This window comes from Camelus dromedarius, chromosome 12 (genome assembly GCF_036321535.1).
Source record: "Camelus dromedarius isolate mCamDro1 chromosome 12, mCamDro1.pat, whole genome shotgun sequence".
In the NCBI taxonomy this organism is placed as follows: domain Eukaryota; kingdom Metazoa; phylum Chordata; class Mammalia; order Artiodactyla; family Camelidae; genus Camelus; species Camelus dromedarius.
The window spans coordinates 51,983,520-52,000,196 of record NC_087447.1 but is presented as its reverse complement, the minus strand read 5'-3'; the positions used below and the strand labels follow the sequence as shown (position 1 = coordinate 52,000,196).

At 37.0% G+C, this 16,677-nt stretch overlaps 1 protein-coding gene across 5 annotated transcripts in view; it reads left to right on the top strand.

Annotated features, from left to right (window-relative positions):
• Nucleotides 1-16,677, top strand: part of NARS2 (asparaginyl-tRNA synthetase 2, mitochondrial) — a 130,983-nt gene that overhangs the window by 103,130 nt on the left and 11,176 nt on the right. For 4 of the 5 annotated variants that reach the window (XM_010990147.3, XM_031460437.2, XM_064492754.1 and 1 more), the window contains 3 exons: nt 3,141-3,207; nt 4,649-4,786; nt 16,288-16,385. In XM_010990147.3, the coding sequence (XP_010988449.1) occupies nt 3,141-3,207; nt 4,649-4,786; nt 16,288-16,385 (303 nt within the window). The remainder of the gene's footprint in view (nt 1-3,140; nt 3,208-4,648; nt 4,787-16,287; nt 16,386-16,677) is intronic. The other variant, XM_031460435.2, reaches the window with a different exon arrangement.

Below are 16,677 nucleotides of genomic sequence, written 5' to 3'. Positions count from 1 at the left end.
AGAGGGCATACATAAATTGCACGATGTTGAGGATTCTCAAGGTAGAGGGTACCAGAGATGGAGGGCAGGGTTTGCCAGTCTTTGAAACCAGAGATTTTAACAGCCTTGAGAGGATATGAGAGTAGATCTAGCATGATGAATTAGAATCAAGATGCTTCCCGAAGTACACATATACACACACACACAAACACACACAAGGTACTGTGTGACTTACATTCTTTTGAATAGATTTCATCATATTCTTGAATATTTAAATTGTTTTATATGAAAATATATTATTTAAAGGATTTGTGTAGTAATTGAATTTAGCCTTTATCAAGCAGAACTAGAACTCAGTTATTTTATGTTTCCTTTTGTAGTATTAAGGTTTTTAAATTATATAAGATTTGCCTTTCATTTGTCTGTGTGAATTTTAGGCAAAGAATACTGGTAATGATCTCTGTAACTTAGCAGCTGTACTCCCACATTTCAGAATAGTTTTCTTCATTCAACAACAGAAAATTTGAAATATGAAGCTAGTTTGATAGTGTATCATGCAGTACAAGAGTGTCTTCTCCGTTCCTCAGAGCACTTTGCAAATAGTTTCTGGGAATGAGAAGAAATATTATTCCCTATACATAACAAGAGAAACTAGTAAAGAGAATTGATGAAGGCCGTTAAGGATATCCAGTGTCAGAACTGCAATTTGATCTTGAAAGTTCTGCCTCATCTTAAGGTGTGGGAGGAGTAGGGCAGAATATCCAGAGTAACGAGATATTTAGACATGGGAGTCATTTTTTCTTAATAATGTAGCAGTAGCATATCAATGGTACAGAATTCTAGTGCTTCTCATGTTTATTGCTCTTATATTTCTCAGTATAAGAAGTAGATCATATCAAGTAATTGATGGAATAAAACAATAGAACATCTTAAGCAGAAAGGAACTTTAGACAATATAATGTAACTCCCTATTTTACAAATACAGATAATTTTTTAATGTTTTTATTTTTAGATTTTTCTATAAATTACAAAAATTTATAGGATGCTTTAAGTGAGGTGAAGTGATTTGCACAGCTAGTAAGTGGTAGAGTCAAAGGGAGAACCCAGAGCCCATTGTCTTTTGTTCTGTTAGAACTTATGTTTGAAACTCCAAGGGAGTTAGGCATTCTCTCAGCAGTTAGAAGCTTAGACTCTGGAGTCAGCACATCAGGGTTTACTACTGACCACATGAGTGATTTTTAGCAAGTTACTGATCCTCTGTAACCTTCAGTTTCCCTTTTGTAAAATGCTCATTCAAAACTTATTACTACTATCAACACCAACACCATTTTTACCTTAGAAATGATCTGTTATTTAATACTAGATTTTAGTTTTCGTCTTAGGAAAAAAACTCACTCAAAACATAGATTTGGGGGCTTTATTTGTACTATATGATACAACTCTTTCTAGTTATAGATGTGAACTTTATTTTTCCTTCAGAGAGTAAGTTTTTGTTGGCTAAATTATTTTTTTAGTTCAAAATCCTTCAGAAAGTTTGTAGATTTTTGTTTTTAATTATGCAGAATAGTGTCGCAGAGGCTACAGAGCAACTGATGTTTTCATATACTACTGATAGGCATAAATTGGTATAACCCTGTAAAAGGGAGACAGTATCTTTGGCAGTCTTTCAAAATTATAAAAACTGCAAATGCTAATACCCTTGTATCCAACAATTCCATTTTTCCCGTGTACGGAATTAGTATGTAAGAGCATAAAATAGCTATATGTCGTCATGATTTATAACAGTGAGAGATTGGAAGCAGCTGAAATACCCACTGAGAGGTGACTGGTTCAGCTAATTAGGGCACATCCACAAAATGGAATATTATCTGATAGTTCAAAAAGTGGAGAATTCTTCATATACTGATGTGTAAAGATCTGCAAGGTATATTATTGTGTAAAAAAATAGAAAAGTGTGTATGATATATATGCTGTGGCTGCCATCTATAAAAAAGGGAGATCAAATATTAATATTTGCTTATGAATGCATAAAGGACGTACAAAAACCAACAACAGTGATTGTGTGTGAGGAGAGGAACTAGGTAGCTACAGGACAGGGATCCAAGGAAGAGGTATATTCTCTTATTCATCTTGATTTTTTTTTTAACTATGTGCATATATTACCTACTCAAACTGTTAAAATTAAACCAAAGTCTTGATTTGGCTTGCTTGAGGCATGGTGGGTTTTTTTTTTTTTACTGAGGTAACCAATAATATTTTTCCTAAGCAATCTTCAATACTAGAATATATTACAAAGCCCTTAGCATGGCCTGAAAGAGTTCCTAGGATCTGACCTCTGACTGCCTTTCCTGGCTGGTTTCCTGGCATTCTCCCCCTTGCCACATACAGTCACATTGACTTGTTTGTTCCTTGAATGAGCCAAACTGTTCTGCACTGCAGGCTTTCGTACTCCCTGTTCCTTTTGCCTGGAATACTTTCCCTCAGATACTTGTGTGGCTCATTTCCTTACTTCATACAGGTTTCTGTTCAGATGTCACCAGTTCAGCAAGGCCTTTCTTGACCATCTTATCTAAAATAGCACCCCCAAACTCCCTCTGTCTTTTTGCCTTGCTTTGTTTTTCTGCATAGCACCAATAGCTCCCTGTCTTTATATCACTTCTGTTTATCTTCCTCCCCACCCCTATCATGTGCAGGCATCAGCTCCATGTTCTTATTTACTGTATCTCCAGTGCCTAGGATGTGTAGCACATAGTAAGTGCTCATTTGTTGGATGAATGAATGAGAGCTTTAGGGAGAGACTTTTTCTCTTTCAGCCTCAATATTTCACACCTTTTATTAGGGCATTGGGATAACATGAATTCAGAGAAAATCTGTGCTTGCTTGAGTGACTGGCTTCTTGTACTCTGCAAGTAGATGGGGAGTGGGATTATTGAATGGCTCTTTCCCTTCATGCTGATCAGGCCCTCAGAGGATTAGATCGGCCTTAATTCCTGATTACTTAGCAGCCATTTTTCATAATCATTCCTGATAACCCAGTAATCATTTAATACTCAAGTACAGTCTCAAAAACTGTATGAGCATAGGCCTTTTCCAGCCTTCAGATGGATTAGTTAACAACAGCCCATTGTATTGACCGTTTTCTCTGCTTTTACCCTCTCCAGCATTTCTTACACTGAGGCAGTGGAGATCTTAAAGCAGGCATCCCAGAACTTCACCTTCTGCCCAGAGGTAGTACATACATACATATGTATGAAAATATGTATCTGTCTTGTATGTTTCTGATTTCATTAAGAATCCTTTAAAATAATCTTATTTCTTATTAGCAGTGTGTGGTATTTGCATATCTGTACATTGGCTTTTTTTTCACGTTTGCTCTACTTCATTGGAATATTTAGAATGAAAAATAATTTTGAAGCAGAATCATATTACTTGGAATAGCAGTAACAAAATGGTTGTAAAGAAGTTTCCCAGTGAAATTCCTTAGAAAGAATGGCAATCATAGAGTATCAGTGTAGAAATCAACTAGTTCAGTGTTTCCCAAAGTGTATTCTAAATGATGTTAACAGGTGACAGACAAAAAAGGTTGTGTGATCAAATAAGTTTAGTCAACACATTAAACAGGTTTCTTTTTCTTTTGAACTTTACGGAACCTTCTAATTTGTAATCCACTTTGGAAACACCGAGTTTTGTGTGTGTGTGTGTGTGTGTGTGTGTGTGTGTGTGTTTTAGAGCTGTTTTATTTTATTTGGCAAGGATATAGATCTGGAAAGGCCCCATGATGTATCAGTGGGCCTGCACGTAACGTTAGAGGCAAGTCTCCTCATTTCTGTGCCAGTGCTTCTTTCCTATACTTAGTGCATTGCCAGACAAGTAGGAATAATAAGATAATGTTAAGAATGTAATACCTTTGTCTTCAAACTGTTCCTTACACCAGTCCCATTCCTAATTAAGTCAGATGCTCTCTTAAGTTATGAGTGCCCTTTGCTTGTTATATTTATAATCAATTGATTTTTTTGTATAATTTTTAATTTAATGTTTATCTCCTACCCTGGAAGCTTTATGTATGAAGTCAGGGATTTCTAGTACCTAGCATGGTATCTAGAGTTTAATAGGCATATTAGTATTTGCTGAATAAATAGATGAACAGTATTATTAAATATTCATTAAGGAGCATCTGATATATGAGGGTTGACTCTTTTATCAAAAAAAAATTCAGAGAGAAACCATCTAGCCAAAGATAGACTCAATATTAGGGATATTATCTTTCATCATTTAATTTCCTGAAACTTAGGAACAGTAACTGTAGAAGAAGCTCTAGGCAATATTAGTAAAAATTGTGATTCCAAAGTAGCTTTTATACACCATGGGAGGTGCACTGTGTTTTCCTGCAGATGCTGTTCATCTGCTGAATGCTGCTCCCTGAGATGGGCACAGAAACCATGGTGTTCATCTACTACTTTCAGCTTTCATCTTCGCAGGCCTTTGGATGTTCTTGTTAACACGTATCCCTCTCTAGTTTAGTTATCTGTGTAACCTCAGCAGACAGCTCCACACATCCCTGATCCTCAGGGAGAGAAAGCCCTTGGCACTGATACAGGTTATTTTAGGTCCTGCGTTGTATATTTCAGTTCTCTCTTCTCCTTTGGTAATTTCTTTTTTCTCATTACAGTGGGGTGCTGATCTACACACCGAACATGAAAAGTACCTGGTGAAGCACTGTGGCAACATGCCAGTCTTTGTCATTAATTATCCATTAAAGCTCAAGCCATTCTACATGAGGGATAATGAAGATAGTCCTCAGCACACAGTAAGAAAAGACACTAAACAAGTCGGGGTTAATCATCTCAGTCTGGGATTTTTCCTTGATTCTGTTTCATTTGATGTGTTTTCTTAAATTATATCCTTCACTCTTTGCATCTTTTAAAATGATAACATTTCTCAAAGGTACCTATAAAAATGTGTTCCCAAAGAAGATCCCAGTGTTCTATAAACACACTTCCTCATTTCTATCGCAGGATGTCCTCACTTGAGTGGATGCAAATATAGGTGTATCTTGTTTTTTAGATTTCTAGGAGCACTAGAGCACTGTATAGCAATGTGCCCAGTCTCCTATCACGCTGGATACTGATCCGGAGACTGCACGGGGTTGGAGGAAACGCTGGGCAAGAGATGATAGCAGTGGTATGATCGGACAGAGGAAGAGTTGGCTAGGCATAGCAGGCAGCTCCGAGTGCCCTGGCTGTCAAATGGAAATAGTTAGGGGAACCCTGTGGAGGGATCAAGGAGGTCTGGGCGGATTCTCCACTTGGTCAGTTCTCTTCGGACCATCTCTTCTCTGTCTGCCTGTGTTGTCTCTGTCTGTTGGTCTGCTGGCTTGCTTTAGCCTTTCTTACCCTCTCTTATTTCTTCACCCTCAGCTGCAGCTATTTTTTTATTCTTCTGGTTTCCTTCTCTTTTTTCTCTTCTTGCCTTTACAAAATTGTCAGTAATATAAAATAAGAATATATTTGACTCTTTAAATATGTATTGAATAGTTATATATTTAATATGATTAATTGTAAAAGTCTGTGAAACAAATATATTATGTTTATCTCAAAAAAAGTTCACAAACCTAAACTTTTCTGTCTGGTGCTTTTCACTTGTCTCTAGATAAATACCAGTAGGAAAACACCTGTAGATCAGGACCTGCCAGTAAATAAAATGACCTTATCTGAGGTATAGAAGGTTATCGCTTTGAATGTATTTTCTTTCTTGTAGTATTACTGAAACAGTATTAGCCAAGTATGAGGCAGACACAACCATCTCATCTCTAAGTCCCAAAACAACCTTGCCAAGAACTTACTTTTTTCTCCCATTACATGGAAAACTGGATGCAAAGGGACTAATTGCATTTCCTGAGGCTACGTGGGTAGTAAGTGACAGTATTCAAACCTTGTTCTCTCTGGCTCTGAAGTCTGTGTTCTTTTCCACTCTGTTGCACTGCCTCAAAATCACCAATATAAAATTACATTTTAACTGCCGATTTTACTCATCCCCACCTTTCACACCAGCATTATCCAGAACCAGTGAGCAACACAATTAATTCATGATTCTTATTTTCTCTTTTCCCTACCAACCCTCTGGTGTAATTGATTATGAGAAGTGAATGGGCCCACAGGTGGGCAGCAAAAGAAAGTAAGAGTGACTAGGGCATAGATTATTCAATCCTAGGTAATTCAGTATTGAGCCTACATCACAAGACAGAGGACTGTGCCTGTATCTCTTAGCTTTTTTTTCTCACTTCACCCTATCCCACTTCCACCTCCCTCCCCCGGCACACACGCACCCGTGTATTCTTCTCATGTAAATTCCCTAGATAGAGCACTTTTCGGTCATTCAGTTTTGCACTTCTTAAAAATACTCTGCTTGGGAGTAGAATGCCCACTTACCAAGCACAAGGTCCTGGGTTCAATCCCCAGTACCTCCGTTAAATAAATAAATAATTAAATACATACATACATATATACATAACCAACCAACCAACCAACCTAGTTACCTCCCCCGCCAAAAAAATTTAAAAAAAACAACAAAACATATATATATATTCTGCTTAGGCTTTCCTTCTCTGTAAAGACTTCCCTAGGTTACCTAGTCACTTTGAGCATTCCTTTTCTGGATTTCTATAGCATTTAAAGAACTGGTAAAAACTGGTTGCATTGTGTCTGTATTTTGTGGTCTCTGTGTAACTATTGCTTTCTTAAATGAAAAACCTCTTCAGGATGGTGAATGAGTGTCTTATAAGCCCAGTATCTACCACTCATTCCTTGTCCCTCTAATGTGACTTCTAATCATACCTCCAATTATCCCCTCTAATCACATCACTGAAGCTCTAGGATCAGTAATGATTGTCATGTTATTAAGTCCAGTAGTCTTTCTTTTACTTCACGTCTCAGCATTATTCAGCACTATTTATGACTTTCTTATTCTGAAAAGTTTCTCCTCCTCTGACTTCTGTGAAAGCATTCTCCCAGTTTTCCTCCTTTCTCAGTGGGTTATTCTCAGTCTTCTATACGGGTTCATCCTCTTCTACTAATCCACAGATACTGGAATTCCTCAAGGCTCCGTCCTGGGTCTTCTTTTCTCTCCCCAGGTGGTTTCATCTGTACTCACAGCTAGCTTAACTGTATGTTTTCACACAACTCAGAAATTTATATCTCGAAATCCAGGCTTCTCCTCTGAGCTCTGGATTCATCTTACTGCTATTTACATATCACAAAACCATCTCAAACTTAACATACCCAAAACTGAATCTGTGATTTCACTTCCTTCCTCCTCTTCCCACCAAATTTGATTTTCTTTGACTGTTCTGTGTACCTCTGATTGTATAAGCCAGGTAACCTGAGTCATCTTTGAAATCCTCTCGTACTTCCCATATTGAAGCTGTTACTAAGTTCTGTCATTTTCATACTCCTAAGTACATCTCATGTCCACCCACTTCTCTTTATTTCCACTTTAACCTTTTCAGATTAACATGCTGTCATCTCTTACCCAGACTGCTTCAGTACCCTCCTAACTGGCCTGCCCTTAACCATTCCTTCCTCCTCTGAGTCAGTTCTTCCCATTTCAGCTTGAGCTTTTAGAAAATGAAAATCTGATTATGTTCTCTTCCTTCTTAAAACCATTCAGTGGCCTCCTACTGCTCTTAAGATAAAAGTCAAGATAATTTCCATGGTCTACAAGCCCCAGTGTAGTCTGGCTTTTCCTAACTCATGTCTTCAGATAGGCTAGACTTTCTCTCATCACAGGATCTTTGCACAGTCTTCCTTCAATCTAGAACAATCTTCCTCACTGAAGTAATTTTACTTACTCTCCAGATCTGATTTCAGTAAGCATTTCCCCAGAGAAATCTCCCTTGATCCTCCAGAATGAGTCCGAGACCCCTGTTAGACACTACACTGGTACCATGTTAAATTTCAGACCCAAAGCTACAAACTCTTAATCCATCATAACCTTAACGCAGTCATAACTTTGCACCACTATTTAACTAATAACTCTTTCCTCTATGCCCAAGGACTTGAGGTCTTCTTTTCCCCACTTATCAGTGTATCCCCAGTGCCGAGCATAATGCTTGGGACGTAACAGACACCTAATATCTATTTGATGATGGTAGGTGGTTGGATGAGTGGATGAATCGAGCCCAACACAGTTTTAGACACACAGTAGATAGGGATTGAGTGACCTGATTTTCTAAGAAAAATCCTGGGAAGCTAAAGAGCAGCTTTTACCCTAAATTTTTTTCAGTGATGGCAACATAGCATAAAGGAAAGTACAGTGGCTTTCAGAGTAAGGCACTCTAGGGTTCAGGTCCCATGTCTGTTTGTTATAAACTATATGATCTTAGATAACCACCTAATTTCTTTGAGTCTTAGTTACCCATCTATAAAAATAAGATGATAATATTTTCTAGAATTGTGAAGATTAAATTAACCCATAATTAACAATATATAAAAAGTACATAACACAGTGTTTGGGATAGTAGGTAATAAGTGTGAAGTCCTCTTTCCTTCTAAATTTTTATAAAATATTTATTGTGTTAAAGCTTAATAATGTTAAGATATTTCTGTGTGTGTGTGTGTGTGTGTTGTGTGTGTGTGTAACATGCCTTTCCATAAGATTCCTTAAAAGGCAATTCCCTCATGGGCTGCAGTCACAAACATTACCTTTAGAAGTACTGGGAAGCCTTCATTATGACAAGTCTCTCTAGTAATATGGTCTCACAGCCTGAAACCTGAAGGCATTACGATGAATTTTAGTGTACTTCTGTAATTTATGCTGTACTATAGCTTACAGCTTTGCAGAGCTAAATTATTAAAATAATAATTTATTTAAACTACGTGTGTTAAGCATAGATATAACATTGATTCATTAGCAAACTAGATTTGTTTTCAACCCACTTGTATAAAGTATCTGCTGCCATCCCAACTTTATTTTTTTCAATGGTGAATGAACAATTTTGAGGTCAGCTAAGTAAATTCTGTGTTTCTTTTAGTAGGGGGCAATAACAGGTTATGAGTAGGGTTGCATGTGTTTCTGCAAAGGGTGCAAGGCAATCTAAAAAAAAGTAAAAGGTGTGTTTCACAGTGGCCTTCTCTAGGAAATGAAAAGAAATGGGGAAGGATATAGCTCAAGTGATAGAGTGCATGCCTAGCATGCACAAGGTCCTGGGCTCAATCCCCAGTACCTCCCCTAAACATAAATAAATAAACCTAATTACCTCCCCCCTCAAAAAAAAAAAGAAAAGAGAAGTGCAGGGAAATGTTTAACCTATGCTCGCAACATTTGGTCAGAGATAATGAACAGTAAAATGGTATACTTTTACAGTTACAGTTTTTCTTTCTTTCTCCCCCTCACCGCCCCCTACCCTTTTAAAAAATGAAGATGTGTACTATGTTATAGTGAAAAGTGAAAAGAACCAGACTAAGAAGTTACTAGTGCTGGGCTTGAAATCCAGCCCTCTTACTAGTTATCTGTATGGCCTTAGGCAAGTCTCTCTAATCTTTGAGCCTCATTTCTCCCTCCATAAAATTAGAGAATTGGATTAGATGACCTACAGTGTACTCACTAGTTCTAAAATTCTCTGATTTCAGATGGCCTAAGCTTTTTTCCCTCATTTGGATATCTAAGAATAACTGGTGCATTACCAAATATATTTAATAATTCGAAGACGTCAAATCATAGGCTCAAATAAAATGAAAATAAGCAAACATGCAAAATGCTATATGCCCCTGAATTTGGGTTCCTGAGTAAGCCCCCCAAAGGCAGATAGCAAATATTCAGCTAGGGTATTGGCTTCACAGAGAAGAATATCTATTCATTCCATTCAGCCATGTGTGTTTAGGAAAAGTGACTGCCCAGCAGTCCCTAATAAGATGCCAAGATCACCAGGTGATGTTCTAACTTTTAAAATTGTATCCGTATTACTTAGTAAATCATAAAAAATTAAGCATTAGTGGGCACTTGATAAAGTACATATTGTGAAGTCAACTTGGAAGGAAAAATACTCAACTAAGGGGTATCTAATGAACCCTGGGCCGGGGGTAGTTAACTGACGTGCATCAAAATAATCTCCAGCCTCAAACCAACAGACATAGTGATGAAGGGAATTTCCAATTTTGCCCCTATCTAAGACTAATGACTGCTTTGGGAATTTATGTCAAAGCTGAAAGTATGCATTTCAGTCCATGTAAAATGCTCCCAGACTGGCCATTTTACTAGCCAAAGGCCACTTTCAGTCCTTGCTATCTGCAGCCCATCTGCACCTTCATACTGTCTTCATACCATCACATCTGGAAGGCTCTCTTTCCCAGCTGCAGCTCGTTGCTTTTAGGAGCCGGATACTGTCTGTGTCAGCAGTTAGAGCAAAAGCTTGCAGAGGTTTAATCCACAAGTACATTTCCTATGGCTTGTGGAACAGTCTTCTTTTGATAATAGTATGTAATGTTGCTCCATTGTTGGTAACAGCCTGTGAGACACTGAATAGCGCGAGGTGTTTGGTTTGTGTTTTTCGTCAATATTTTAAAATACTGAGATCAGTAGAAAGAGAGCAGAGGAAGGGACATTAAACTCCCCCCCCCTTGAATTTAGCATAGAAAAAGTAATTTATTAAAGGCCTTGTTCCTGTCTAGCCTGTTTGCTTTTTAATTCAAGTGCTGAGTTTTCTTTTTAGTACAATGATTGGAATCAAAGAGTCGGAGTCAAAGGGGAGTATCATAGAGACCAGTGCTGTTGAGCTTAAATACCAACACACACTATTTCTAGACAGCATGCCACTGCAGCTGTGTGACTTAAGCAAAATCAGAACTCATACACAGTGGAGGAAGATGTGCCCAAAGTGGAATACATTTTAGGACTAGGGAAGTTAACGAAGGATGTAGTAAAAAAGATCATTTGTAGCCTTCATTGAGAACTGTAGGAAAGTGAAAGGATAGCAGGACCAAACTCCTTCCACTTACTTCAAGTCTCCTAAAGATGCACAGGAACACAGTGGAGATTTTAGCCCCGGAAGTGCACAAATTTGGTCAACTCTGAATTATTTAAGAGGATATTTCCCTGTGCAACCTCTGAATTCTCACTTACTATTCAAGGGCAAGATTGCTCAGCCCCCAGCCCTTTGAGTTAGGTTCAGACTCCTGTAAACCACAGACCAGCCAGCCCATGAAGGCATACTGTAATCACATGCCAAAGATCTAGGCACATTTCTTGTTTCCAACCTGTTTGCACTCTAACCCCCTCACCGCCCAACACTTGGCAAACACGCAACCAAGTTTTTCTCATTAGTTCTTAAGAAATTTGTGTGAATCCCTCCACATTTTGTGCTTTGTTCGTCCGTAAGTCATGGTTTGTGTTGTATCTTTATGTACACTTTACCTCCCCTAGAACCCTGGAGAAACAGGCAGTTTCTGTAGTAATTAGCCTAGTGGTTACCAGAGAATGCAGTATTTTTTATATCTTATCAGAAGAATGTGCAGCTCTGTGCCTACCAAATGTAAACGTCTTTATTTATAGTTGAGGAATACTTTCATTATAGCTTCTCAGAAAGTGTGCAGAATCTCTAGTAGATTGGAAGATATCATGATAAAGGAAAGCAGAACATATTCCAATCTGATATGGTTGAAGAGAAATTAAACCTAAAGTAAAAGAGAAAAGGAGAAGGGTATATGTAGCAAGATAGGAGAAAAACGCTTTGGAGGCCTTTCTTCACAAAGAGAGAAGCCTGGCCTTGATAAAAAAGAAAATAGTGTCCTGTGATCATGGAACGTTGATGAGGTGGTGTAGAGGAATGCCTTACTTAAAAGGTACACACCTCCTAAGAAGGGAGGCAGCTTTACTCTCCATGTCAAGAAAACATACAGGAAATGCCCCTGCCTGAGAGTGCGAATTTGCAGACCATCCAAAGAATGGATATAGGTGATGATGTCTTCCTTCTGCATGTCACAAAATTAGTAGTGATGTAAGACTTTCTCTTCTAAAATTTATATTCAACTAAAATAGACTATTTGAGACATTTCTCCAAAGAAGATATCCAGATGGCCAAGAGGCACATGAAAAGATGCTCAACATTGCTAATTATTAGAGAAATGCAAATCAAAACTACAATGGCGTATCACCTCACACGAGTCAGAATTGCCATCACTAAAAAGTTTACAAATAATAAATGCTGGAGAGGGTGTGGGAAAAAAGGAACCCTCCTACACTGTTGGTGGTAATGTAAATTGGTGCAGCCACTATGGAGAACAGTATGGAATTTCCTTAAAACACTAAAAATAGTTACCATATGATCCAGCAATCCCACTCCTGGGCATATATCTAGAGAAAACTGTAATTTGAAAAGACGCACGCACCCCAATCTTCACAGCAGCACTGTTTACAAGAGCCAAGATATGGAAACAACCTAAGTGTCCATAGACAGATGACTGGATAAAGAAGTTGTGGTATATATATATACAATGGAATACTACTTAACCATAAAAAAAGAATAATATAATACCATTTGCAGCAACATGGCTGGACCTGGAGATCATCATTCTAAGTGAGGTAAGCCAGAAAGAGAAAGAAGAATATCATATGATACCACTTATATGTGAAATCTGAAAAAAAAAAAAAAAAAGACACGAATTGAACTTATTTGTAAAACAGAAACAGATTCACAGAAAGACCAAACTTATGGTTACCGAGGGAAAAAGGGAAGGAAGGGATAAATTGGGAGTTGGAGATTTACAGATACTACCTACTATATATAAAATAGGCAAATGAGTTTTTTCTGTATGTCACAGGAACTATACTCAATATCTTGTAGTAACCTATAATGAAAAAGAATATGAAAAATTATGTGTGTATGTACATTTATGACTTAAACATTATGAAACTTTCACTACATTGTCATCATGCTCTTTTTTTCCATCGGCCACAAGATCAGAAATACTTCAGAAAGAGATTTTTTTTTTAAAATCAGTTTCAAGCCAGGATGGACATGTAGTGTAAGTTTTAAAAAGCCAATTCATTGTTGCAATGCAGTAGTTCTCAATTAAAGGGTTATTTGTTCCCCCTTACCCCTGCTCAGGAGATACTCAGCAATAACTGGAGACTTTTTTTGGTCATCACAACTAGGAGAGTGCATCTGTTGTGGGTAGAGGCCAGGTATGCTGCTAAATATCCCACAATGCCCAGGACAAGTTCTCACAACAGAGAATTATCTGGCCAAAAATGTCGCTGATCCTGAGATTAAGGGGCCCTATTGTAAGCTTCTGGGCTTGTTTATTACCATAACCTAGGCTATCCTGACTAATACAGCAGCTATCACATTCATTTTAGAATAGCCAGTGTGGAAATAGTTGGGCTTAACCAGTTAGGTGCCATGGTTATTAGGAAGATAGGTTTGAAAGGAATCCAGAAAAGAAAACTGTAGATATACTGTGGCATAAGATTGTGAAGGTGATTCAGAAGGGTCAGAAGCTTCCAATTTCACAACTATTACTGTGCAGCTGCAAATATGCCAGATAAACAAACACCAGACAGAAAGGTCTAAAACTAATATGGTTGCACATTGAATTCTCCAAGGAAGTCAAATATTAACATAAAGGAGGTTTGTAATCAAAGATAAATATGAGTCTTTTACACTTCTCTAAAAATAGCATTTAAAAAACTAAGGTCCAAAATTGACATAAGATCACAAAAGGGTTTTTGCTTGTTTTAGTTGTGTTAGCAGCAAGACTACGAAAGAAATGTATCTCTTGTTTGATACTTATAAACAGAACAGCTCATCAAGGCTTGGTTCAATCCCTCATCACTGGCCACCAGCCTCAGCTGAACTGCCTACTTCCTGTTCTTCCATAATAGCTCATTCTCTAGTATTTTTTTTTTTTCTTTCGAGGCAGCAGACTTTTTTAGTTCTGGTTCTTAAAGATTTGCATATACTTGCAGTACCAGAATCAATTTCTGTCGACCTTTGTGACTTGGAATTGCCCCTACTTCAAAACCTTCAAAATTACAGATTTTGGATATACCTACCCTTTCAAATAGAGCTATATGGAAGGATGGAATGCTATATTTCAGGGGTAGTGGTTCCCATGCTTAAATATTTTATTTATTAAATATTTGTTTATTAATATTAGCACTTTAAATATTAATAAATGTTTCAGTGTTATAATATTAAATATTTGATAAATGTTTATTTGAATATTTGCTTAAATACTTTCAAGCAGAGGCCAGAGAGCCACTTGCTTGTCTGTTCTCTTCCAACCCTGATTGCCTGTAATTCTAAATTTAAAACTCTGGATTGAAGTTAAGAATAAATTTTTCATCATGTGTTTCTCAGCTCCTAGCATATTTTAGCCATGTGTAAAAGCAAGGTACTAGGAAATAAAGATGCCAGGTCTTCTGTGGCATAAAAACGCCTTTATTTGAGAATGGAAGGGGTTAACTGCAGGGTCCTGTTGGAGTCTGTTAACTCTGTTAATTGTATAGCCCATGAGAATTTCCTCATCGTATTACTAAAGCTCTCTTGTCCACCTGTTTGTTTCATTACCTACTGTCACATCTGAGTCATCAAATCCACGTTCTGAAATATTTGCCTATTCGTTGTAAGTCCTCCAAGTTCATAGAAGAATTACTAAAATGGAGTCAACCAGCAGTGGTAGTGTGAAAGAAACCTGTTTGTACGCTTACTCCTCACCAGCTTATTGAGTGGTAGGAGATGCAGTAGAAGTAGAAACCATTGGTGAATTTCTGTTTGCTCTCTGATTCAGCTGAGAAATGACAATCATGTCAGATGCTTTCTCTTTAATGATAGTAATGAGGATTATATAGCATTTAGCACACAATCTTAAATTTTTATCTTATTTATTAATCACACTTATTTATAAAGCATATCTCAATGAAAATTTTGAAATCAAAAGTTGAATGTTTTATGTGTTATTAGATGTGTTTTATGGATTACTGATTTTTCATTTGTTACATTAAATCTTTCTTAATTTTGTTCCTTCAGATTCTTGGTCTTAGAAATGTCTACCTGCCCCTCCCCCCAAAAAAATGAATTGCCAAGTCACAGAGTTATATAGGCAGCAAATAAACATTCTCAAAAAAGTAAATATTACTAGTAAGTGAAGAAATACAAATTAAAATATCAAGGTACCATTTTCCCCTATTAAAATTTTTTTGTTTTCTTATTATGAAAGTGTAACATATCTTTATTGTAAAAAAAAATTAGAAAATACAAATAAATCAGAGCAATACAATAAGCATCTCATTATGTAGATGTCAGTCTTTTTCTGTTTGTGTCTAAAATTTATCTAATGGTCTCCTGTTGATGTATACTTGAATTTTTTGTTATTCTAAGTAACACTGTAATAAACATCCTGTGCATTGATCTTTTTTTGCATCTCTGATTATTCTGTTAGAACTATTTCCTAGAAATGCTATTGCTGCATCAAAGCATATTGCATTTTTTGAAGCTTTTGATTGTCTTTTGCCAAATTGCTGGCCAGAAAGGACTTATCAGATGTATGAGAGGATTAGTTTATGCATTCTCTAGTCTGTATTGTTTATGTTATTTTCTTATCTTCCCTGTTTTGATAACTGCATGGCAGTTATCTCTTTGTTTTAATCTGTACTTCTTTGATTAATAATCAGAACATATTTTACATGTCCTAACAAACTTCATTGCCACATTATTTATAAGAGGAAACACAAACACACACATCCCTGAATGTTCAACCAAAGTAAAGCAGTTAAATAAAATGTGATACTCCTAAAGAATAAACTGTGCAGCTTTAAAATATTAAATATGCAAAGTATTTTTACTGACCTAGGAAAATATTTATTGTTTAACGTTAACTAGGACAATTAGAATGGTAAATTTCATATGTAATTTAATGTCTACTATACTCTTTTAAGTGGATAAGCAAACAAACTTGAAAGAAAATATGCCAACATGTAATTGCTTCTGTATGGTAGTAGGTGATTTTTAGTATTTTCATAATTTTAATACTTTCCACATTTTTTAAATTAACATTTATATCACATTTGTGCAGAAAACACATTTTTAAGTACGCCACATAAATGGGCAAGAGGGGAAACTGTCCACTTGCATTTTTGTATTCTAAAGATAATTTAAACATTTGACATTGAAACAATGAACATGATCAGGTACCTTAAATGAAACTCTGGTAAACAGTTAAATAGCCAGTTGTCAAAATGTTAAAAGTTCCACAACTCACAGTTGTTGGAATGCCCTGAAAATGGAATGTTATTTATGACAGTTTTCCTTTTTAGGTTGCTGCTGTTGATCTTCTGGTTCCTGGAGTTGGAGAACTCTTTGGAGGAAGCCTCAGAGAGGAACGGTACCATTTCTTAGAGCAGCAGTTGGCCAGGTATTGGTTGGACCTAGAAGTAAAATTCAGAAATTGGGGATGGGGCGCTCAAAAGCAGTCATGACAGAATAACAGAATAGCACATGGGCCTTAGCACCTGACAGACCTGGATCTCCCTTTTTTTTTTTTTCCTTTTTTTCAGTGGAGATAGTAGGAATTGAACCCAGGACCTCGTGCATGCTAGGCATGCACTCTACCACTGAGCTTTTCCCCCTCCATCTGCCCTCACCGCCCACTACCCCTGTATCTCAGATTCTTTGTGATCTTGAGCAGGTTGTCCATACCTCTCTGA